The sequence below is a fragment of the Protopterus annectens genome, chromosome 14.part0 (genome assembly GCF_019279795.1).
Source record: "Protopterus annectens isolate FY-2018-M chromosome 14.part0, PAN1.0, whole genome shotgun sequence".
Classification (NCBI taxonomy): domain Eukaryota; kingdom Metazoa; phylum Chordata; order Ceratodontiformes; family Protopteridae; genus Protopterus; species Protopterus annectens.
Window position 1 is genome coordinate 526,408,568 of NC_056748.1, and position 26,504 is coordinate 526,435,071.

At 44.2% G+C, this 26,504-nt stretch overlaps 1 protein-coding gene across 1 annotated transcript in view; it reads right to left on the bottom strand.

Moving 5' to 3' along the window:
• Positions 1 to 26,504, bottom strand: part of VPS26A (VPS26, retromer complex component A) — a 769,921-nt gene that overhangs the window by 141,935 nt on the left and 601,482 nt on the right. Inside the window, exon 7 of the mRNA XM_044056281.1 lies at positions 7,044 to 7,112. Within this exon, the coding sequence (XP_043912216.1) occupies positions 7,044 to 7,112 (69 nt within the window). The remainder of the gene's footprint in view (positions 1 to 7,043; positions 7,113 to 26,504) is intronic.

Consider the following 26,504-nt stretch of genomic DNA (forward strand, 5'->3'; position numbering starts at 1 on the left):
ATGCTTTCTGTTGTGCGAGTAGATCCACCTTGTAGGGTAACTTGTGGTGACTGCTCTTGGCTAGTGAGTATCAGGCGGAACCAGTGCTGCCTTGGCCAATAGGGAGTCGCCAGCAAGATTTTTGGTTTGTCCTTCCTGATCTTCAGGAGGACTTTTTGGATTTGAGGCAAGGGTGGAAATGCATATAGAAACCACCCCTTCCAAGAAATGCTGAAGAGATCTACCCTCCAGGCAAGTGGAGAGTGATCTCTGGTGCAGAAGTTCTTCAACTGTTTGTTCTAGGGGGGAGGCAAACAAATCTATCCGAGGTGTGCCCCACCAGTGGACAATGTGTAGAAAAATGTCCCTGTTCAGCATCCACTCGCACTGTAGAGAGGATGTTCAGCTGAGAACATAGGCTTGTTGGTTGTTCTGGGAAGGGATGTAGGTTGCCTGCAGGGATAAGTTGTTTCTGGAGGCAAGGTCCCAAATTTGGATGGTTATCCAGCAAGGAAGGTAGGACTTGGTCTTTCCTTGGTTGTTGAGGTACCACATGACTGTGGTATTGTCTGTGAAGACTTGAAGGGGGCCTGTAGGCAGGATTGGGAGAAAGGCTTTCAGGGCCAAAAAGACTGCTGTCATTTCCCTCATACTGATATGTTTCTTTTGAAGGGTAGGATGCCACATCTCCAGTACAATGCAGCCCTTCATGGTAGCCTCTCACCCTAGGTCTGATGCATCTGTATGCATGTACTGGGTTTGGTTGGGGGGTTGAAGTGGAAGGCCAGAGTTCATTTATACTTGTTGAATCCACCACCTTAGTTCTGTTTTGAGGCAGGGTAAGTGTGTAATCTGAAACTCGAAGGTGTTCGTGTTGAGACCACACAGTCTTCAAGTACCACTGCAGTCTTTGCATATGCATTCTGACCAAAGGCAGCTTAGGGATGGTGACTGCCATCAGCCCCATGACCCTTAAGGGTTGTCTTGCAGATATCTGTTGAATCCGCATTAGGTTTTGGAAGTGGGCAGAGAGGGAGTCTGTTCTGATCCTGCAGCCCAGAAAGATTTTGTCATGCTGGGTGGTTAGTGATAATTTTGGAAAATTGAGGGTGAACTCTAGGCTCTGAAGCAGGGAAATGGTGTACTGCAGATGGTTTTGTAGGGTGTCCTCTCTTTCTGCTAGAATGAGGATGTCGTCTAGGTAGGGATAAATTTGGACACATTTGGTTCTTCAAAAGGCTATAGCTGGAGCTAGGCATTTTGTGGAAACTCTGGGTGCAGTAGATAAACCAAAGGGCAAGGATGTAAACTGAAAGTGTGAACAGGGCCCAGTGAAACATTAAGTATTTTCTGTTGGAGGGTTTTATTGGGATATGGAGGTATGCCTCCTTCAGGTTGAGTGTGACCATAAAGGCCTGAGCTGGCAATAGTGGAAGAAGGGGTTTTGTAGGGATAACATTCTGAATGATGGAACTTGTAGGAATAAATGACAGATCTAGTATTAGTCTCCAATGGTTATCTTCATCTTTTCTGGGGACAAGAAATGCGTTTTATTTATTTATTTTTATTTTTTTATAATCTTGAGTAAAAGCCTTTTCTTTCCTGTCCTGGGGGGACAGGTTCTATAGTTCCATGATTCAGAAGGTCCTGCAGGATCTGTGGAAAAAGATGTAGTTGATTTTTGGGGGGGAATGGAATGGCCCTTGTAAAGGACTTTTCCTTCCAAGAGAGGAAATATCCTTCTTGTACTATTGGCAGCACCCAGCGGTCTGAAGTGATGGAGCTCCACAGGGAAGGCAGTGGGAGAGGTGGGGTGACAAGGGGAGGTGGGCAAGACAGTCACGCATTGCTGGAGCCATTTCGGTCATGAAAGGGCAATTTTTGAGCAGGCTGTGAGGCTGCTGGTCTGGAGGTGGTCTGCCTCCTGGTTCCTTTCCTGTGCCTGGAAGAGGATGGAGTAGCCGAAGAGGGTGTTCTCCAGACAAAGGTAGTCTTGGCAGGATAATTTCTGTAGTATTTAGGAATGGGAGACACCAGCAGGTGCTTGATGTCTTGAAGCTCTTTACTTTTCTCCTGAAGGGGTTTGTAAAGAGGTCTGCAGACTGTTTACCAAACAAGAGGTTGTGGTCTAGAGGGGCATCTAGAATTTTTGACGAAGTCCTCTAGTATGGGCTGAAGGCATAGCCATAAATATCTACGTAGTACAGATGAGTAGCAGCGGACTTTGCAGAGGTCTCTGCTGCATAACTGCATCTAATAGAATGTCTGGCCATTGAGAAGCCAGGGACAGTTTTGATGCTACCTCTATCTTGCTAGGGTAGTCCGGTATGGATGACAGGAGGATAGAAGCTTGGGATACCAGGTCCACAGCATATTTTATTGTATGGGTTTGGTAGTGGATAGCTCTGAAGGCTAGGGTGGAAGAGGTATAAACCTTTTTGCCTATCTTGTCCATGTTGTTACTGTCTGTCATTAGGTAACACAGACTATGAAGGACTCTGTCTTGATTGCTTGTCAGGGGATACAGCAATCACTGCTGGGTCAGCCATGGGTGGTCTGATCAGGATTTTTTGCTCATCTGGTACTTTATAGAAATGGTCAGACCTCTCAGGGGCTGAAGGCTGAGTGCCCGAGTTTTTAGATGCTGCTGAGAATGCATCAAGGTACGCAGGAATAACTGAAGGGATGGCTGAAGGGGAGGGAGATTCCACTTGAAGCAACTCAAAGTATCTCTTTTGAGTTTCAGTCATTTGGAAAGTGTCTCATTTAAAATATTCTTTCATTTTTGTAATGGTCTCCCCAAAGGTGATATCCTCTGGTGGAGAGTTCCCTTCTATGGAATCCTCATCAGGGAAGTAATATTCTATAGGGGAGGCTATTTGTGATTAGTAGGTAATGGATTCTTCTGAGGATGAGTAGTAAGCCTCCTGTTCTTCCCCTTCATGGGTGGTGGGAGGGAGGAGAAAAGCAGCTGAGGCAGGCTAGGACTGAGAACAGGAATGGGTGGAGGGGGAAAACAGCATGGGGCTAAGAGCCACGAAGACCTGCATCAAGGAGCTGGTGAAAGATTGCCAGTCTGGAACTCTCTGTGGGTGGAGGTAGGTTGCTTTGTTTTCTGCTTCCTTTTCAAAAGAGTAGCTTTTAGGAGAAGGCCTTGTTTCGGGGGTCTGAACAGGAGTTGGGGCTTCAGGCAAGGGAATCCCGGTCAGTCATCCGGCATTGTCTGGTTCCCTCCTCTACATCGGTTGGGACAGATGTCTGAGCTATCTCCATAAACATGCTGGCCGTAACTTCTGAAGTGGCTCCCTCGAGGGGAGTCGCTGTAGTAGTATGTTCTAAACAGAAGTCCCTCAACTCCTAAATCGGAAGCTGGTGGGACATCCGATGTCAGAGAGGCAAAAGTACTAGGCCTTGAAATCTTGGCCTTTTTCCATGGCAGTTCCGCCAGGGCGGCCGACTTGGGATCCATCCTGAGCACTAGCTTTTTTAGCCTCTAGTTTTCTAAATCTAGATTTAGAGCAGCCAGATGGCTTTGGAGGGTCTTGGGTATGAAAGACTGACAAATCGGGCAAGAGGTATGGTCCTGTTCTTGGCCAAGGAAAAAACTCAACGGTTGTGCATATCCTTATGTGGAATCTATCGCCCGCATCAGCATTTACCCTTCTTAGCAAACATCGGCTAATGGTAGGGTACAGCAAACCAAGCTCAATCAAGAATTGAAAAGAAAATCTCCAACGGGGTACTTAGCTTTAGACGTCTTCAAAGTAGAGGAGTGAAGCGATCAATGTGACGATCGACTGTGGCTGAAAAGTTCTGAGCTTTTTACGTGCAGACATCACATTTAATGTCCCTGGTTTATGGCTGTACATATGACGTTCCACGCACCTACAGCAACCAGGCTTATGCTTTTGTATAAGGAGCTGATGTTCGATGAGAATCCCACACTAAGAATACTGCAAGATAGGAATAGAAGAACATCTAAAGGTAGACCCTAAGAGGGACTGCAAACTTTGCCGAAGGACAGAACTCACAATTAAGGTGTCATTTCTGAAAGTAACCAACCAGTGGAGTACTACAGAGCTACGTACTGGGACCACCTATGTTTTGGCTAATCAAATTCGATGATGACTGCAAGCTGGGTGCCACTGAAGCACTTCAGCAAGAACTAGCACTTACAAACCAATGATGTGTAGATAAAGGGTTCAAAATAAATGTAAACGGTTGCAGCACCAACACCTTTGGGAAACACTCCTGGTTCATCTTACAGCATTATCCCGTGCCCCACCACTCTGAATGGATATGGTAGTCATGCATCTCAGCAGCTGGGTCAACAATTCCCTCACTCCTGAGTATTACATTTTAACAGTAGTTAAGAAATCCTTCTGCTTAGCACAACTGATTTCCAAAGATCTCATTTTGATCAACTGATGCTATATCCTCCATAATCTGTCCTAATTGAACTAAGTACTTACTACTAAGCCACTTTCAGCAAAGACTCACCCACACAGACCACACAACTAAAAGGCACCTAAGCTCCAGGTGAAGATTATTCATTTAAAAGTATCAAGATGGACTAAAATCTGTATCCCTGTAGTCTGCCTCTTATATACTCCTGTGTGGAAATCTATGCCTGTCACTCTGTGCAATTAAAGACCCCAGCCTAATGCATCTCTTATACTTTCACAGGACATACGGCTACACAAGCACATGAACTAAGCATCTGAACCACCAACACAATTGAAAAACGTTAGAGAAGCAGTGTCATTAATCAATGGTTGACTCATCTACCTGGAACAGATTCTCCCTACATGTTAATCACTGTGACACCCTAGCTTCCTTCTTAACTAACCTTGAGTACTGGGTAGATTAACTACAAGTTTATCCCTGACTTGACATGTTTTACTCTCCTGGGAGGAGGCACATCATGAGGCTGGTATCTGGCAAAGTACACAGTCGTCAGGCTTACTTGCCGTTCTTATTCTCAGCTACAGACATTATCATAATTCTAACCTTTATTATATCAAGACAAAAGAATACAGAAGGAATTTTCAAGTTCAACTTTGAGAGTATAAGTGTCTGCCACAGAAGCAGCACTTGGTGCAGGAAGCAACTACTTTCCTGAGCCACAACCAGAAATTCTTCATATTATAAGGGCTTCTTGGCAGGTATCACCCCCCAACAAACAGATAACATCTTCCTGGAATCAGTCTGTAGTGCTATATGCTAATAACATGGGTCTATATTAGATCACCAAATGCTTAAAAAAGTGAACGGTGATTGATCGAACTTATGTAAGCGAAAGCTTACAATCTCGAACTGTCAGAACAGCGATTTTTTTCCTGGAAGGGGGGGGGGGGGGGAATTGCTGTTCCAAAACACTTACACACAACACAAGCACACCAAAAATCTGACACCTAACCCTACACTAAACTATACACACACCACTACCTATCCACTTACCTTAACCCAAACCCTAAGGTCTGTCACTATCACACACTCACCTCACCCACTCCCTAACCCTAACTCACCTAACCCACCCTGACCCTCAAGTCCACACAATCGCACACATACCTAACCCGCGCCCTAACCCTAACTCACCTAACCCGCCCTAACACTCACATCCACACAATTGCACACTTACTGAACCAGACCCGTAACTTTCCACCACAGCACTAAAAATACCGAAGCAACAGAAACGGACAGCAAATTCTTTCCCTAGGAAAAAATTCAGGTTTCTGTTGCTTCAATATTTTAAGCGTTCGCTTACATAAGTTCGATCAATCACCGTTCGCTTTTTTAAGCATTTGGTGATCTAATATAGACCCTAATTAATAACACTCCCTCCTTCGGAACTTATGTGAATGGTTGACACAGAAGTGATAAGGAAGGCAGTCTTTTTCACATGTGTATGTTCAGTGACAAGGATCAGTGAAATACTCTGTCTCCTCTCCAATCCTTCATTCATGCTGAGGCATTAAAGATTGTGATCCTTTTGTACAATGCTCTTTCTTTCTCTATAGAAGTGCACTCAATATTCTATCAGGCTCAGATTAATAAACTCCTGGAATTATCACATCAAAAGGGTGCAACTGAAACCTCTTTTCCAAAGTGGGTCCTCGGGACCTGCTTGGAACAAAATCTTTTCATTAATCAGATACCACCTGTGACTCCACACAGCTCAAAAACAGCTAGAAAGTATCTCAAGTGACTGTAAGCTCATAGCTGAAGAAGACTATTGCTGTGGTATTCATTTCAGCCCAGAAACATTCTGCTATGGCACTGGCTGCATGCTAGGTAGTGTAAACATCTGCCCAGGGGACAACTGTCTGGCAGCTACCAGTCTTCCTCCCTCGGTCATCTCATAGCATTACAAACCACACTTCAGCTGGCAGTAAACATACTGGATAGAAGATCCTCTCCTCCTCTTCTCACTTGGAATATAAACCGGTAATGCACAACTGGCAATCTACACAGTTAAGACTACAGCTAGAGTGAGACACTACTGACAATGTCTGTCTAATCACATGATAAAAGTGGACTATATTAGCATTTTCCATTCCAGCTAATACCTCATGAAACTGGCCTCCACCAGCTATGTGAGGAATAAAGAATACGTCTGTCACTATTTAACAGACTTTCTATATGCCCGATTACCCAGACACAAAAGTATACTGGTTATGACAATGTGGGAAATAAAATCCCCTCTCATTTCAAGATGGCTCCTCAGAGTTACTTTCTCATCTGTGGATGTTTGTTCACAACAACATAATAGAAAGCCAGCAGGTGGGATGTAAGAATGAATGAATTAATTAATCCATGTAATAACTATGATATTCTCCTATTCGCTATTGAGATGAAGAATTGCTTTGCAAATTCCTCAGCCTGAGAAGAGAAGCAAGAATTCTACAAAGGGTCAAGACAGTGTCACTCAACTACGATAAACTACTAGATGGGCGAGTAATGTGCATGTGTGTGCATGTGAATGTTAATTTTCTTGTTTTACAAACAGTACGACATGAAAGTATAACACAGTCATATTAAACATTTTTAAAAATAACTATTACCTTTTACTGGGGCACCATCCATGATCTCATACTTGGCAATCGTTTCTGTTTCTGTTGTTGTACTAGGCCCTGAAAAAAAAAATCAGAATTACTTTTTAAAAATAACCTATCAGCTCTTCCTATAGGCAAAACACACTGTTCAGCAAAACAGTTTTGAAGTTACATGTGATAAAAACAAAAAACACTTGATAATCATGGTTTAAAATTGAAATTTAAGCTGGGTCTGAAAGGTCTTTGCCCTCTTGGGGGAATGAAAAATTTATTTTAATTTGCGTGCTCTGCTCCTATGCCTGCTGGATCCAAAGTCTTCTTAAGACCCACAGTTTTGCTGTGCTGTTTACTGCTGAATCAGAGACACAGAGCTTTGCATGACTATCTGTAGTCCGTTTAAAGCACCATGGCTTTCAAATTGCACACTGATAAAGAAATATATTTTGCAGCTAAAAGCACAGTTACAGATAACTTATTTTATAACAAACGACACGTACTCTTTCTTTGTTTGTAGTATATATTTACAAAGTTTTCCTTCATTACAGATATGAATGATGACTTCTACAAAATACCTCTCTCTGTCCTTCTCTCACATAACTGAATTACTACAATTGCTGTATAGAGATCTAGTCACGCACAGAGATTATTTCCTCTTGGTATATTTTTGTGGCCTTCTGTGGGAAGTCACAATGTCTGTTTTTAGACTTTTCTATTGTCCTTTTGTGTGATTGTGATTTTTTGTGATTTTTGTGATGCACTTTTGCTGATGTGGGGATGCCATTCTGAAAGGAAACATCTGTATAAGTTGTTCCTACTGGAAAAACATCACGTATTGCTGAATTTATAAAAAAGGATGTCTGTTAATAGATATTTGTTCTGCAAACATGAGAAAATCATGTAATGCTTGTTTTCCAATATTGCTCTGTTAGGCATTTTCTTTTTGATGCTGTGAAGAGAAGCCTGTCTGTTATACATACAGTATGAATGCACATTTTAAACTCTACACATATACTCAAGCAAACTTTTTCTTTCAGCATATTTACAACAGCATTAATTTCAGCCTTATATTCATAATATCTAATTCACTCTGTTTTTAAACATTAAGAAACAAAACCTTTAATCTTTTTTGATACAAGTCAAAATGCAATTTTACATAGTTAATACAATGATATTAAGTATTACTACCAAAACTGAATGTATTTAACAACTTTTTGTTTTGCAGACCATTCTGTGAAAATATTATATCAGTTATGAGCTGTGTCTGCTTTAGTTTTATTTTAACTTGATTAATTTATTCTTTTGCAATCACAGAATTTAATTTATGATTTAGAACTCTTATTAACTCTCTGCAACTGTTGAATTAATTATACGAGACAATAACTATGTGCTATTGCAAGCATTTATACACTGCTGAAAATATACAGTTTCAATGTCATTTTAACCATAACATTGTGGTCATGTCTCTGAACTCCCATTAACATCTTGGTTGACAGTGAAGTGAACATAAAGTACTGAACTGGGCTTAGATTTGAATGCAATTATTTCAGTATATTTAATACTTGAGGATTAAAAAAAAAAACATGATTTATACACTAAAGAATATTATGTACATATTAGTCCACTAGCTGTACGAGTACAATATTTTAATATATATTTTTTTCTAACTGGGGTAAAACCAGTGACATTACAACTTGACAAAATACTTTTGAACTTATTACAATGTATCCAGCACTTATTACAATGTATCCTGTACTTATTACAATGTATCCTGTACTGTATATATTTACACAGACTGTTTGCTATTCATGCATTTAAATCTACTAGGTACCCTGGAACCATTTATTTTAAAACATGGTTTTTATTCTTATGTCTCTTTAGAAGCATCTAGTGGAATTGACACCAAATGCACATGTCCCGTTATTTTAAACTACATACTCGGCAATTAGAAACATTCATGCTTTTTATACCAACATTTTGTCAAAAACATATTAAAATAGTGACCAGTCTTGTTCAATTTTTTACATATCTTTACTCTCTTGTACAACTGTAATAAAGCAATTTTAAATCTCTTGTTTTTTAAACCATCTCTTGTATAGCTTTACAGTTTAACATGTTGCAAATACAATTTAATACTAAACAATACAATAATAACTAGCATAAAATATCTTGGACTTTCAGATTTAATCTGTTTACCAGTATTTCTTATGCACTAATACCTGTTTTTTACCTCCCCCTAAAAGAGTATTGTCAAAAAGGAATGAAATATTATTTCTTTTTCTGTAGCTTTATTTCAGACCCTTGTGCAGTACTGCTTATACAGTCAGTGTAAAACTGAGAAAGTACATCTCCCCCTGTAGTACTGCAGCACTGTTTATTTGCTTTAGAATGTACACCAGCCCAATACTTTGGCCGCACATCTGCTCCACTAGGCTACCAAACTATAGACCCCTGTCTGATATGACAAGTTTTTATAAAGCTTTTGTTGTTTATTACCACTAGTAGGTATTTACACCCTCCTGCACAATTGATTTGAACTGTATGCATAATATAAGCCCATTTGCTGGTTGTACTTGATGCAACCGAGGTTCTTCTCTCTTACCTTAAGTTTAGCAAAAACCCTTTCTACTTTCTGCTGTGATAAAAGTTTTTGTGGTCTAGAGTTACCAAAAACCAGCTGCCGAACAGCAACATTTCTAAACTTACACATATTACCCAAGCACTCTCATCTTCCCCTTTAGTATTATGCAGCTGCTGCTCTTCCTGTCCTGTGAAATTCCCTTTATTATGCCGTACCTTAACCTTAGTCAGACCATGCAAATCATTCCTAGTACTCTCTTCTAGACCTTTCTCTTATTTCTACCAAATTTTTAAATTCCATTTTCAATTTATCCCACTCACTGGACATCTCTTCTGAAAGAGTTATCTTCCCTAATAACTCTCAAATAATTTCCACTACCCATTTCTTAAATTCCTCTCTTTTTAACAGGTAAATAAGAAAGCACTAGAGTCTCAAGTTTTACTTCATTACCTTGCATCCTTGTCTTAATCTTCAACAGTGCACAATCTAAAACAGTTACTGGGTGTGTCACAGCTTTTAGTTAAATATTCATGTCCATGTGAAATACAATTTCCTTTCAGCTTAACCCAGTTTGGATAATATGTTAATTCTGAACTCCTGCTACTGAATTCACATCTTCCATATCAAATATTCTCATATACTGCTTCAGAAATCTAACCTGTTGTTATCTGGAGCATCTCTCCCCGGGCCTCCGCTGAAAACATGCTCTGTGGAACCTAGTCGGACTTTCCCGGTCAACAAATGTTAAATAAACTGTCCCTTCTAGGTCCCCCTTTCCCAATACAGTCTCTCTAATGCAAACCAAGTTCCAGTCCCCCACCCATAAAACCAATATTCCCCACTTAAAGCTGATTATTTTCCCCAAAATTCTTTTAAGCTCCATAACAGTAGTGTTTGATGGCATATAAATGTACAGCACAGTAATTCTCCCCCCCTGCCAGTAACGCTTTACTATCACAAATTTGCCATTATTCTATTTTTTATTCTTCTGTCACTACTTGAGCACCTCTAGCAATCAGTATTACTACCGCTTTTCTTTGTTCCTGACATTCTGCTGAATGTCCACCCTGAAATCCTTTATCATCAACTTCATAGGCTTGTTTCTATCCATATGCATCTCCTGCAACATTATGTGCACCCTCCATTTCTTGATATGATTCAACACGCACTGCTTTTTAACAGTGCCCATTACTACATAAAGCTGATACTTACTCTTTTGTATCACTCATGACAATTGCTTTGAATATCTACTTACATTTAGCTTACATGCACTCACTAATGTTTGGCAGGCTGAACACGGACATATTTGCTTCTTGTCATCTCCACCTGAAAGTGTCTCACATTCTTCAGAAAGTACAGTTGTGTACACTTACCATAAATGTACATGTTCAAGTGTAGTCACTGTTGCAGTCATTACATTTGGGTAAACTGCTTGCAGGTTGCCCTCAGCCGGCCTGATTAACGAAGTCTTGGGCCCTGCATCGGCTGCTGTCCCTTCTTCCATGACGTCAGGTTGTCAGGGGGTATAAAACATGCAGCCGACGTCATTACATCAATTTTTCTTGCCCCAGAGGTCAGGTGCCCCCCTAATGGGGAGCAATTAAACATAAAAACACAAAGGCATACCTCCAACAAAAAAGCAAATACACAAAAAAGGCTTTTAAGCATAGTAAAGGAAAGTAGAGGTATAGCCAAAAGAAGTTAGAGGGCTGGAGGGAGGGTAACCAGGACTGCAAAAGTGAATACACTCTAACATCTACATTTATTTCACTGTTGCAGTCATTACATTTGGGTAGATTCCCAAAGCTATGGTTGGGAGGAATGGTTTAGATAGCATTAGGGCCAGCTAAAAGACCCTGCAAGACTGCAGTGGCAAAGCCAGCTCTGGATTTAGAGAAAATTGGCAAATGATAATGTTTGGTGAAAGTATGTACAGAACTCCAGGTAGCAGCTTCTAGGATGTCCCTGGTAGGGACGCCTCTGAGAAAGGCTGTGGAAGTAGATGCAGCCCTGGTGGAGCGAGGTATGATCCCCTGGGGGATAGGTTTTCCATGGTGCTTATAGCAGAAATGAATGCAATGGCTTATCCATTTAGAAATGGTTTGTTTTGAAAAAGCCTTCCCCTCCGCTCCTGCAGCAAATGCTACCAGCAGTTGTTCAGATTTTCTTTGAGGTTTAGTCCTGTCCAAGTAGAATCTAAGTTGTCTGTGCACATCCAAGGAATGCAGAATCCATTCCACTTTGTTCTGTGGATTGGGAAAGAAGGTTGGCAAATGAATGGACTGATTAAGAGCCACACTGGATACCACCTTGGGCATGAAGGATGGATTGGTTCTGAGTGACACCATGTCCGCATGAAAGATGATGCAAGGCTCCACTGCCATAAGGGCCTGTAATTCAGATACTCTTCTAGCTGAAGTGATTGCTAAAAGGAAAGCTGTTTTCCAAGAAAGAAATTTTAAAACTGCAGTAGCAGCTGGCTCAAAAGGAGGTACAGTGAGTTTCTCCAATACAAAGTTAAGGTCACAGGCTGGGGTTGGAGCTCTCCTGGGTGGTCTCAAATTTTTGGCCTCTCTGAGGGACAGCTTGAGCAGTGGACGAGAGAAGAGGGGAGGTTCTGTGTTATAATGAGCTGAAATGGCTGAGGCGTGGATTTTAATGGAGGAAAAAGACAGGCCCTTGTGAAGCATCTCAGTTAAGTATTGGTTCCAGGCACAGAATGTTTTCCATTTTTCAGCATAAGATTTTTTTAGTACTGGGCCTCCTTGCCTCTAAAATGACATCCATCACTGGTTTACTGAGGAATTGTAAGGGAGAGTTTAAGTAATTAGCCAGGCTGCAAGGTTCAGTGTTGGAAGCTGAGGGTGCAGAATCTGGTTCTCCTGCTGAGACAGCAGGGAAGGAGTCTGAGGCAGGTGCCATGGAGGTAACTGTAACACTGCACAGGAGGGGGTACCAGTGTTGGCGCGGCCAGTCTGGAGCAATCAAAATCATCCTTGGTATGTCCTGTTTGACTTTTAGTAGTACTTTGGAGAGCAGAGGCAGTGGGGGGAAGGCATAGACTGATAGGTTTTTCTAGCTGAAGGACAGAGCATCCACCTTCCAGGCTTGTTTGTGGGGAGTCCTTGTGCACAATTTGTCCAATTGGTAGTTCTGGGGGGAGGCAAACAGTTCTATATCTGGTCTCCCCCATTCGCTTGTCAACATGTTGAAAATCTTTGGTTCCAGTTTCCACTCGTGTGGGTCCATGAGGTTTTTGCTTAATCCATCTGCCAGCGTACTTAATTTTCCTGGCAGGAACGGAGCTTGTAGGTGCACTTGGTAGCTCAAGGCTGTGTTACACAATGCCATGGCTAGTCTGCAGAGAGGGTAAGAATGTGTACCCCCCTGCTTGTTTATGTACCACATAACTGTGGTGTTGTCTGTCTTTATCAACAGTTGTCCTGGAAGAATGTTGTCCTTGAAAGCTGTCAGAGCATTCTGTACAGCTAACATTTCTTTTTGATTGATATGCAGATACATTTGACTTGGGTTCCATTTGCCCTGAAAGCATTTCCCTGCCAGGTGAGCCCCATGCATAGTCTGACGCATCTGTTAGGGTTTGGGGGACAGGGGGTGGTGTGAAAGGTTGTCCCTTGTTTTGGTGACAAGCCTCTGCCCACCAAAGGAACTCTAGGCGTAGGCAAGGTATGATAGGAACCATTGTTTCTAGGCTGTGAGAATGTTGACTCCATAGACTTTTTAGATACCACTGTAGTTTCCTCATATGCTGTCTTGCATATGAAATCAGAAGAATGCAGGAGACCATGAACCCCAAGGCTTGCAGTATTTGTCTTGCAGATAGCAGGGTTTTTGTGGCCACTTGATTGTAGTAGGCTGTCAAATGAATTTGCTTTTTTGGCGTGAGGTAAGCCATCTGGGAAATTGTATTCAAGCTTGCTCCCAGGAATGTAATTTGTTGACAGGGTACCAGGAATGATTTCTTTTCATTTATGGTGTACCCCAGACAAGACAGAACCCTTTTTACGAACGCCAGATGATTCAAAAGTATGTCCTGGCTTTCTGCCCAAATTAGACAATCGTCCAGGTATGGGTATATTTGAATACTTCTTTGTCTGCAAAATGCAATAACTGTAGCTAGGCACTTTGTGAATACCCTGGGTGCAGTAGATAAGCCAAAGGGCAGTGCAGAGAACTGATAAGTGCATGTAGCCTGCTTTGAAGTGTAGGTATCTTCTGCAAGTTTCCCTGACTGGGATGTGCAGGTATGCTTCTTTTAAATCTAGTGTTGCCAACCAGGCGTCTTTGCCTAGCATGGGAAGTAATTGGTGAAGTCAGCATCTTGAATTTTGGAATCTCCAGGAAGGTGTTTAGAGTAGACAGGTCCAGGATTGGACACCATGATTTGTCTTTTCTGGGTACCAGAAAAAGTCTGGAATAGAAACCTTGTCCCTTTTCCTCTACTGGTACCAGGTGAATAGCCCTCATGCTTACGAGGGAAAGTACTTGTTTTTGAGCCTCTGCCCACTGATTTGGGGGTAGGTCCGGCCATCCACTTGGCATTGGCAACGTGTGGAAATGAAATCTGTATCTCTGGGACACTATATTTAAAACCAATTTATCTTGGATAATGAGTTGCCAGTTCTTTGCATGAAGAGCAATCTTTCCCCCCAAAGGGGCAGTCAGAAGATAAGTGCTTGGAAATTTTAAAAGGAAGTCATTGAGACAAGTTTACCATAGTCTTGTTATTCCCAGACTTGAAAGTGTAAGCCCCCCACTGCTTAGTTATGTGAGTCCCCTGGGACTGAAACCTGGGGGTTTTGCTGTGTCTGGGTTTGGCTTGAGAAGACCTGGAAGGGGCTGGAAAGGACCAGTTCTTAGAAGGCCACTGCCTACTAAATCTAGGAGGCTGAACTTGTAAAAAATCTTTAACAGTTTGCATATATTTAGCTTTATCTTCTATCTTTTTAAGAACTTCAGCTTTGTTGCCAAACAGGTGGTCCTGATTTAAAGGAGCATCCAGCAATTTAGCGTTAACATGATCAGGGCAAAGATTGCTCCTTAAGCCAAGCATGCCTTCTAAGCACAGACCCAGTAACAAGAGGCCTCTAAAGAATCAAAAAGACATTGCAAAGTGTGTTTTCCAACTTGTTCAGCTATATTAAATCATGTAAGTCTATTTTCCACACAGTCAGGAATCAACATTATTTTCTGTTTAAGCAGTCCAGTAACATGTTGCTGATATTTTAACATATGAAATTGGCAGATTAAAGATCTAATTGCCAAAGTTGCTGAAGTATAAACATTTTTCCCCATCAATTCAGCGCCCTGGAGTCTCTATCAGAAGGGACAGGATTTTTAGCAGTAGAAGCCTTAATGCTCTTGGGCCCCTGAGAAATAGTCTCTGGATTTGCAATAGGAATTTTGAAAAGGAACTTGTGGGACTCTGGAACCTTGTAGTATCTGTCAGGTCTACTGGGAGCAGGAGGCAGGGAATCAGGGGCCAAACTGGATTCTGAGAAAGCATCATCAACAATGTCTAGTACAGGAGGAATAGCCAAAGGCTGAGGTAGGAGAAAAAATCCCTAAGCCTCTTTTTTGAATCAGGAAATTTCTGGCTTTCCCAGTGAAAATGCTCCCTTCCGTATGCAAGGTCTCCCCCAAAAGAAAAATCCTCAGGAGGGGAAGCAGAGGGAATAGAGTCCTCTGTATCAGAATCCTAAGTAGGTAAGGACAAATCCAGGTCATCAGAAGAGTCAGAAAAAACAAAATCTTAATCAGAAGATTCATAAGCAAGCTCAGCCCTAGGCCTCTTGGGGGGGGGGGGGGTTGGCTACCCCTGATTAGAGTTTTCAGCCATTTTTATCATTTGTTTTTTAGGCATAGAGGCCTGAGCATGTGGCCTGGACGTCGGTTTTTTAGACATGGATCGAGATTTAGGCCTTAGTAATGAAGGAGGCGTTGATTTAATATGCAAGTCTGTAGGCCTGAATACACCCTCAGAAGCCGGTGTCTGCATAGCGGCTCCGGACCTATCCAAAGTAGAGACATCCGCAAGATCCACAGTTGAAGTATCTCGCGGCATACCAGACTCCGAATGGGTCTCAGTAGAGGCCTGCGAATCAGAAGTAGCAGGTATCAGGGGCTGCGAAAGCACCTCACCGATTACCGGCGACTGGCTTAGAAGCCCCGTCAGCAGTTTTGGACCTCGGCGGCCTGTCTCTGTCTTTATATTTGCGTTTTTTCAGAATCCCTGTAGTCGATGGTTAACCTATGACATTCCTGGGTAATTAAATCAAGAACTGAAATATTTACAGGCAAAAATATACAGACGACGTATAGTGCGCTGATTAAATAAAGCACAAAACCGACAGCAAGGTACGTCGTGGTCAGGGCCTAGACAAGGAATACAGTACGAATGAAAATCTTTATGCGGTACTTGCTTTCCACAAGTAATGCAATCATTAACTTTTACGGACATCGGGAAGGAGCAAGAAAAAGTTTCCCCAACGGGGTACTTAGCTTTTATTTGAAGACTTTGGTTCTGAAACTCGAAAACGAAAATTTCAGGAGTCGGCCGACCGGCACTTGCGAACTGCTTCTGCTTCGGGCACCGCACGGCAAGAAAGACTGCTGTAATGGTGTTGGCTGCATGTTTTATACCCCTGATGACCTGACATCATGGAAGAAGGGACAGCAACCGACACAGGACCCAAGACTTTGTTAATAAGGCCAACTTAGGGCAACCTGCAAGCAGATTACCCAAATGTAATGATTGCAACAGTGAAACACGAAGAACATCTTTCTACTTCAGTGAAAACACTAAAATAAGAATCCAAACATTTTCTCAAAATGCCACCATCCCATTTAAAATTCTAACCACACAACTGTACAGCTTCAAAAAGTGAAGTTTACCCCTCCAGATAGGAGCAAATATCCCAAATTGACAAATGTAACCACGAGCATTACCTGTTCTAAAATAAGAAGTTATGTACTCACCATAACGTTCCATCTGAGTAAGTGACTTCATTTGTCTGCAACCTTTGGGTCTTGGATCTGATCTCGGATCCGAGCCGGCAACTTATTTGATAGCTTAGAGATCTGAGCTCCTAGCTTCTCCCCTTACCCATAAATCCCCTGCCAACCCTGACTGACCTCAGATCAAGTTTGCCCGTATACAAAAAAAGCCGAAGGCTAAATGCATCCCGAAGGATACCATAAAAGGACATACAACAACAAGAAAATTCTGAGGGCCAGGGGGATGGTTGCAGACAAATGAAGTCACCTACTCAAATGGAACGTTATGGTGAGTACATAACTTCTTAATCTGAAGTAGGTACTTCATTTGTCGGCAACCTTTGGGACAGAGTCCCCAGCTACCTGAATCTTGGGTGGCCATCATGGAAGGATGTTCCGGAGCACTGCAGAGCCAAAGGACGCTCGCCCTCTGGAGATAATGTCCAGCTTATAATGGTTGATAAAGGTATGAGATGAGGCCCAAGTGGCCGCGGAACAAATATCATCCAGTGGAACTCTAGACCTAAAGGCCGCAGAGGTAGATTTAGAACGAGTAGAGTGCGCACGAATTCCCTGAGGTGCAGGCCTCCCAGAAGTTTCATAGGCCAAGAGAATACATTGAGATCCATCGTGATAAAGTGATCTTAGAGACAGATTTACCTAGGTTAAATTTGGAGAAAGAAATGAACAACTGGTCGGATTGCCTATGACCAGCAGTCCTGTGAATGTAGAAGCGCAGTTGTCTGTGCACATCTAAGGAATGGAGTTTGTATTCTCCCTTGTTCTGATACTTAGGGAAGAAAACTGGTAGGTTAATGGAATGACTGATATTAGCCTCTGAGGCCACCTTGGGAAGAAAAGGAGGATTGGTCCTGAGGTACACACTATCCTGATGAAAGGCCAAGTACGGGGGTTTTACACAAAGGGCCTGAAGCTCGGAAACTCTTTTCGCCTAAGTAATAGCGACTAGGAACGCAGTTTTCCAAGAGAGGTACTTAAGATTGACCGAGGCAGCTGGTTCAAAAGGGGGAGCTGTCAAGGCCTGTAAAACTAGAGCCAAATCCCAAGGGGGTACAATTTCCCTGACAGGAGGTCTGAGCAAGAAAGTACCCTTGAGAAAGGTCTTACACAATTGTGCTGTAATCAAGGGGCCCGATTCATGCCCCACATGGTAATAAGAAATAGCTGCTAGTTGAACCTTGACCGTAGAGCAGCTAGCCCCCTGATGGAACAGACCTGTAAGGAACTCCAATACAGACGTTATCTGGGCTGTGAAGGGATCTAAATTATTATTCTCCGCCCAGATGGAAAAGCGTTTCCACTTACTACGATAGACTTTCCTAGTGGAAGGTTTATGTGCTGCTACGAGAATGGCTTTAACTGGGGAAGAGATTCCGGGAGTCCTGACTAGGAGTGGAACTGGAGCAGCCAAGCTGTCAACTTGAGGTTGTCCAGATTCGGGATTGGGAGGTCTAGGGGATGAGATATTAGATCCGGGAGGGGATCTAGAATCCAAGGCGGATTCACCAGATGAGACCACAGGTAAGGGAACCACGTCTGACGAGGCCAGAATGGGGCAATGAGGATCATCCTGTTCCCCAACTGACTGGCTTTCTGTACGAGTTTCAGCATCAGGGGCAGATGAGGGTAGGCATAAAGTAGACTGGGGGGCCAAGCATGCACGGGGGGAATTAGAGCGAAGTAGCTGTTGCATTTCGTATTTGAGGGAGAGGCGAAGAGCTCGCAACAGGGTTGCTCCCACACGGCAAAAATCCGCTTCGCTACCTGGGGATTGAGAGACCACTTGTAGGGGGAAAGGATGGTGCGGCCGAGTCTGTCTGCCAGTATGTTGGACCATCCCGGAATGTGCGTTGCAACAAGAAAGCGGTTGGTAGAAATCGCCCATTCCCACACTCTCATGGTCTCTCGAGACAGAGGATAGGACCTGGTGGTTCCCCCCTGTTTGTTGATGTACCAGACCACTGACATGTCAGTCTGTATCGCAATAGTCCCTACCGGAAGAAGGTTCTGTAGTACTTGCAACGCCAATAACACCACCCTCATCTCCAAGACATTGATATGCAAGGAGGTCTCTGTGTCGTTCCACGTGCCTTGGACCATCTTGCCTGCGCAATGCCCCCGACCCGAGGCGAGAGGCATCCGTGGTCACTGTGGCGAGGGGAGGAGGCGTGGAGAAAGGACATCCCGTATGGAGATCCGGAGACTGGAGCCACCATAAGACAGCCGTCCTGCACGCCCTGCTGATGGAAATAGGATGGTTTAGGGGGTAACGTTGAAAAGACCATTGGACTTGAAGGGTCCATTGCAGTACCCTCATGTTCAGACGAGCCAATGGCAAAAAAGTGATTGCTGAAGCCATAGAGCCTAGAGCCCTAAGGACCCATCCCGCCGGAGGAGCTGTTGATTGGAGGATGGCCCGCACATGCAGCCTCAGGTTCTGAAGAAGTTCCGCGGTCAGAAAAGCTAGAAGGTTTCTTGTATCCAATTTGGCCCCTATAAACTCTATCACCTGGGTAGGAGCAAGAGAGGATTTGTTCATGTTGATGGTGATGGCCAGCTGGAGAGCCAGCCGGAGGACGTAGTCCCTGGCTGAGCAAAGTAGATGCCTTGTCGGGGCAGTCAGGAGCCAGTCGTCCAGGTATGGAAAAACCTGCATTCCCTGGAGTCTCAGGTGGGATGCTATCACTGCTAATACTTTGGTAAACACCCTGGGGGCTGTGGTGAGATCAAAGGGAAGGACCCTGAACTGGTAGTGACTGGCTCCCAGCCGGATGCGGAGGAACCTCCTGGATAGTCTGTCCATAAGAATGTGGTAGTACGCATCCTTGAGGTCTATAGAGCACATCCAGTCGTTCTCCCGCAGTAAGGGGAGAATGGATTGAAAAGTGACCATCTGGAATTTTTCTTTGGTTACCGACAGGGTCAGAAGGGAGAGGTCTAGGATTGGCCTCAAATCCCCCGTCTTTTTTGGCACCAGAAAGAACCTGGAGTAAAACCCTAATCCGAGCTGGTCTGGGGGGACGGACTGGATGGCTCTTTTTTTCTAGCAGCTGCTGCCTTCCTCTGATCGGGTGGTACATCGAGGAGGCTTTTGATTCTGGGGACATGATACATGGGAATTTGGTAACCTCTGGATATGATACAAAGCACCCAGCGGTCTGATGTGATGGACTCAACCATCCCATGGATATATGGTGATATATTGTAATTCTTGTTATCCATTTTCTTCCTGGTCTGGTTGCTTTCTGTAATGTTTTTTTTAATAATCCCAATCTGCTTAAATCTGCCCCTTTCAATATAACATCATTCAATAAAATAGGATCATAGTCTATCCCTATCCCTTATTCAAAACACTTAATAACTCAGCCATTCATTTCATTAATAAATCTAAAGAAGTCAAGTCACACACATCCTTACTAACTGCCCTTTCAACACTCCCTTCTTTTGATACAAAGGATGTGATGGACTCTCAAGCTGCCAAGGTGCTTTGAGAAACATCCCCCGACTGCCTCCAGAGTGGAGCAGTCGGGCAACCCCTCAGGGTTGCTGTGCGGGTCGGTCAGAGAAAGTTACCCTGGACCCAAAATTCTTCGGGCCCCCTCTGCCTCAAGGGCAGTGTCCTCCTTGTCCTCCTCTGCCACGGAAGGACTGGTTGTCCGGAGCAGGCTGGGAATGTTGCGATTTCCGGAACCACATCATCTGTCCCTTTTGGTTCTTGGAGAAGGACCTCTGGGGAGCAGAGAAGCGGACTCCGAAGGCAGACATCTTCCCGTCCTTTTCGCTCTGGACTAAAGTGTCGCGAACAGTCTTGCCAAATAAGGTAGAACCATCAAAAGGGGCATTCGCAAACGACGTCTTAAAGGGTTCCGCAAAGTCACAATGTCGGAGCTAGGCCTGGCGCCTCATGAACAGGCCTGCTCCGCTGGCTCTAGCGGCTCCCTCTGTAGCATGGGACAACAACCGCATAGAGGTATTAGATATCAATCTTAGAGTGGCCATGCGAGTGGAGTACAATTGTTTGTCCTCCGCTGACATGGACTCCGGGGAGGAAGCAGTGTACTCTTTGATAAGGTCTCGCTGCATCCTAATAACGTGTGCCATACAGTTCAGAGACCTTACTGAGAAGGTCGCGGAACTAAAAACCTGCTTCCCCAGGCGATCCATCGAGCGGGACTCTTTGCTCGGTGGATGGACCGAGGGGCTCTCCTGAGCTAATTCCCTCTTGGTGGCTGCCGCCGTCAACATGGCATCTACGGGGGGACCCTTGCTCCAGTGGGATCTGTCCGCAGGGGGGCTCAGAATTCTATTGGGGCATTTGGGAACTGGCTCCACAGTGTCCGGCTCCTTCTACGTCCTGGTGGTATTAAGGTCCACCAGGGGGTCGGCCGGAAGGGACACCCAAGAGGTAGACGGTCCTGCTTCGAATGCCTCCAGGAACACGGACTCGTCATAGGAAGCCTTGGGGACAGACCACCCCCCCCTAATCCTTAGCATTTCCATGATGTCTCCGAAGGAGACATCTTCGGGGGGGGTGACCTTGGGGAACCTTCCCCTTCATCCAAGTCCGTGTCTTCTGTTAAGGACCCGGGGGAGTCCACGTGTCTCCTCTTACACTTCTGCTTATGAGGCACATCCTCAGGGGGGGACTGTCCGAGGAGGACTCACCAGCAACGACCTGTTCCAGGGGAACGACCTGAGACATCGAAGCAGGCTGTCTCTGAGGCCGGGTGCTGGAAGCCTGACTCAGCCGAGAGGGACTGCGGGGTGGAGCCAAAGCAAGGGCCGGGGGTCCGGATACCCTCAACAGAGCCCTCTCCACTGCATCGAAGGCCGAGGGGGAGTCGCTCTCTTTGGGATCCGAAAGTCGACTCCCACTCTGCTCCGATGGAGGGATCGGAACTGGCGCCAAGACCATCGGATCCGAAGGATCCGCGTGCTCCGACCTGGACGGAGCCGAAGGCACACTGAATCCCACGGATCCGAAGCTCGGCCCACGGCTCCGAGAGCTCGGATGCGACAAGGAAGGACCAGACAGACTCGAGGGCAGAGTCGGATCCGAAGTACCCAGTACTGTCGGTGCCGACCCACCCCCGGCTCCAACGCTGCTCGGCTCCGTGCGCTCCGAACCCAAAAAGTGGGTCGGAGAAGGAGCTATCTGGGCAAAAAAAGGTGTTGAGCTCCCCCCCAAAGGGGGGCCTGGGCCTGGATGAACCTTCGCATCATCCGGTCCAAGTCCGCATCCGAAAGGCTGTAAGTAGATCTTGACGAGGCCACTGAGGTGGGCTGCGAGTGCCGCCTCGATGACCTCGACGGAGATCGGGTCTCCTCCTCCTCAGGTCCCGAAGACAAGCACAGGGATTGGAGCCGAGGAGGAGGAGACCTGGAAGCCGTGGAGGGAGAAGCCCGCTTAGCTGGAGGGGCCGAAGCGGAGGCCTCGGCCCGCCGCTTGTGGTGCTTCTCCCTCCTGGCCTCCCTCTCCTCCGGCGCTTTAATGGGAATTTGAGTTCCGGCCGGGGGGAGGGGGCAGGAGTGGCCGCCACTGAGGACTGGGGTGGTGCCACTGGAGTACCGGAGGCCGAAGCCGGATCCGGGGGCAAAAGTCCTGCCAGGATCAGCTTCGATCTACTGTCTTTCAGTGCCCTGGGGTTGAACGCCGCACAGATAGAACACCCAGAGGAGAGGTGTTCAACCCCAAGGCACCGAACACATCAAGTGTGGCCATCCGCCGGTGAAAGCTTATGGCCACATTCGGTGCACTTAGAGAAAATAGGCTTTGGGGCCTCCGACATAAACTTTTATTTAAAAAAAAAAACTAACACTAACTCACACAGACCAGGCCCCAAACACACAACAGCCCCCACACACACTACGCACCAGCGAAGGAAGGGGAGGAATTGCACTAAAAACAAATAAAGGTATACTGACAAAAAGGGAATCCTAACCACACGCAAACACTTAACTGTGAAAAAAATATAAAAAATATAGAATTTTGAAACAAGAAAGTAATCGCTTATCTATACACGCCAGGAGCTCAGCAATCTAGAAGCTGACTAAGAGCGGCAAACTAGATCTGAGGCCAGTCAGGGTTGGCAGGGGATTATGGGTAAGGGGAGGAGCTAGGATCTCTAAGCTATCAAATAAGTTGCCGGCTCGGATCCGAGATCGGATCCAAGACCCAAAGGTTGCTGACAAATGAAGTACCTACTTCAGATTTAAGGTTACCCATACAGCCCATGTTCCCACTTACACTGATTGATGTATTTTCTTAAATACATTCCCCCTCTCATGTCAAAAACGGTTTGCATGCATTTACATAAACGTCAACTTTGAGTCCTAAGAAAAGCGCACTGGCTACCTTTAAAATAAAGTAAACTGTGCACCTGCAGGCAGTTTGTCTCTAAGTAGAAGCAGCTGGTACTGAGAACAAAATAGCCAGTAACTTTTCAGTTGCATGAAAGAATCTTTGTAGATTTCACTCAGAACATTGCACAGATTTGTCACAGTTAATCTCTTACACATATAGACTTCTCTCATAACCAGAGCATTTGCCAAAAATAGCAAAAGACTTTGCAGACACAAGAAAGTAACTACCCTCCATACCTTTCATCACATTGTCTTATTTTTGTTAAATACTGTCTACATCTTAAGCCAAAGAAATTAATCTAGACATCCACCCCTTTAAAACAAGGGAGATTGTTAATCTTTAAAATACATATGCTGGAAACAATATACTTCTACATCCTCCATGCCAGAAGCCCAAGTTCACATTCGGTTAATTATAATTTGTTAGGGGTTGGGAGGGTGGCCTAATGGTTTAGTGTTTTTGTTTTTAACACAACACAACAGGGTTTGTTTGAGTCTCACAAGGGATGATGGGGCTTAAAAAAAATGCGCATGGGGCAGTTAGCTTAATACTAACCTATGAACCTCTCACCCTACCACAGAGAAAAGGCAGGACACATAGCAACTAAAAATACTTTCTTGCATTAATATCTTTATATACATCAGACATAGAGTCTCCCAACCTCACATATAAAAACACACCTCCCTTTGGTGCTGGAAGACCAAAAGGCTGTGGATTCTATTCCCACTCTAGGTGACTGGATTGTTGAGTGCAGTGCAGCACTAGATGCTGCACTCCTGGGTGTGTCATCCTTCAGAAGAGACTTTAAACTGAGGTCCAATCTGCTTCAGTTAACTTGCTCAGGTGGATTTAAAAGATTCTATGGTACTGTACAACAGAGCATGTTGTATCTTTAAGTATTTCCAAGTGTAGGCACGTGCATATAAATAGTGAGCACATGCAGGCAGCAGTGCCATTTTGAGAGAACAGCCAGAGTGTTAACATGTATGAATGCAGCAGTCAGTCTGTTTAAACTACTAAGCCCTAATCCTGATGGGTTTGTATATAATAAAGCTGCTTGAAACGAACCCACAACTGTTCGTCTGTTTTATCCTGACCGGACGAGCGACATGGGTGTCAGAACAGGGACTGAGTGCGCAACTTCAAGCCATGAGATGCAGAGTTGATGGTGAAGGTATCCTGAGCAGGCTGGGTGATACAAGTGCTCAAACTGATTTAAAGGCCAGAAACAAACTTCAGGTAACCAGAACTTGCACAACATGGGAGAAATTATTGGCTAGACTTATAAGGGCCTCCGGGCCAATAGCCTAGTGTCATTCTATGAACCTATGAAATGATTTATTTTGTAAAGAAAACAATATGAAACATTCATAAAGCACAAAACACATTAATCAAACGAATAGCACAAAATGTATTATTACTCAAACGAAAGGCACAAAACACATTGTTGATTAAGCAAAGTGTTCGAAACCACAATATTTGATAAAATTATCAGAAATACTTGTATGGGGTTCAGAGTTACCCCCCACTTGCACAATGAGCATTTGTAAAGTAAAACAAGCACAAGAAAAGTATAATGAGTAAAATATCAGGTTAAAAGGGATAACAAGTACAATAAAGAGGAAAATAAACTTAGAAAAGCCAGGCGACTGTATGTTTTTTTTTTAGTAAACGACCGTGTTTTGGCATGAGCTACTATTTCGCATTGACCGAAGCCATTCAATACATAACTAAAATTATTTGAAGCATCTCAAACTGTGCAAAGTGTTTGCACTTCATGCTTTATTACAGTGCAATTGCAAAGAGTTTACTGGGTGCAAAGTACAGTTATTTTGCAAGGTGCAGTCAGAATACAGCCATTTCGAAAAGTTTCTTGCGCTGTGTAAATTTATTCGCAGGGTGCTGCCATTTCAAAGTGTTTCCTACACTGTACAGAGTTATTTCGCACAGTACAGCCATTTCGAAGAGCTTTTTGTGCTGTATACTGTTCATTTGCGAAGTACAACCACTTCAAAGAGATTCTAGTGTCGTGTACAGTTTATTTGCAAAGTGCAGTCATTTCTAAGTGCTTTACACTGGCTCACTGACAGAACCCACACTGTAAAAGTTGCAGACTCCAAATCTGACTTCAAACCAGTGACAAGTGGTGTACCACAGGGTTCAGTCTTGGGACCTCTCCTGTTTGGTATCTACTTCTCTGAAGTACAGGCTAACACAGAAGGTCTTTGACTAACGAAGTTCACAGATGACTGCAAACTAGGAGCCATAGTCAAGTCCCCAAATGATGTGGACATCCTACAGCAGGGCCTCACTGAGACAGATGCCTGGTGTCAGGGCCATGGCCTCAAGCTCAATGCCAAAAAGTGCATTGTCATCCTCTTTGGTAAAAACTCTGTACCCATGAACTACCACATAGGCGGCAGTCTACTTAATGCCAAATGTGTGATAAGAGACCTTGGGACCCAAGTGGACAGTAGTCTCTCCTTTGATAATCACATCGCTACAGTAGTCAGGAAATCCTTCTACGCGGCACACCTCACTACAAAAGGGTTCTCATCCAGGAAAAAAGCAGGCATTGTTCCCCTCTACTCGACAATCATTAGACCCATTATAGAGTACAATGCCCCTTTTGGAATGTACCTCAAGACATCTGCAGCAGCTGGAAAGGCCACAGAAGTTCCTCACATGAGGATTACTGGCCTCAAACAGATGCCCTACACTAACAGTCTTAAAAAACTCCAGCTTTTGTCTGTATCATGTTGCCTACTTTAAAGTGATCTCTGCCTAACATATAAAGCTATGTCAAACCCAAAGCTGTTGGACATGCTGCACCTAAAGAAATCCCAATCCCTCTGAGCTACACGCTCTATGGACCTAAACCTGGTCACCACAATAAACAAGACATGCTGGAGGGATAGATTCCTGTCCCAGAGACTTCCCATACTCTAGAACAAGCTACCCGTCTATGTCAAGCAAAGTTTCTCATTAGCACTTTTCAAGAAAAATCTTGATGAGTGGATGGGAAAATAGAAAATACACCCTGGGGATCACTTCTGCAGCTCTGCTAGACAGGGGCACAGGAAAATAACTTTCTTGGGTGGCGTAAGCCAGGGAACCTTGTTGGCTAGGCTTACTTAGGCCCTTGGGCTGATAGCCTAGTACCTACCTATGAACATATAAAAGTGGTTTTGCAGAGTATAGTGATTCTGAAATGTTATTGTGTTACGGAGACTTATTTTGCAAAGTGCAGTTGTTTCAAGGACCTTAACTACTGTGCGTTGATACGACAGAGGCATTTCACAGACCCAGTCCACTTGTGTTTGATCATAATTTTGCAGAGAACTGGAGAGAATTTGAGCAGGAACATGACTTTTCATACAAGCAGCTTTTTCTGACAAAGATGCACGCACCAGAGCGTTCATTTTGCTTAACTTAGCAGGGTCAGAGTCATTGAAAGAACGTTCATTTGTGTATGCACCAGCAGTATATA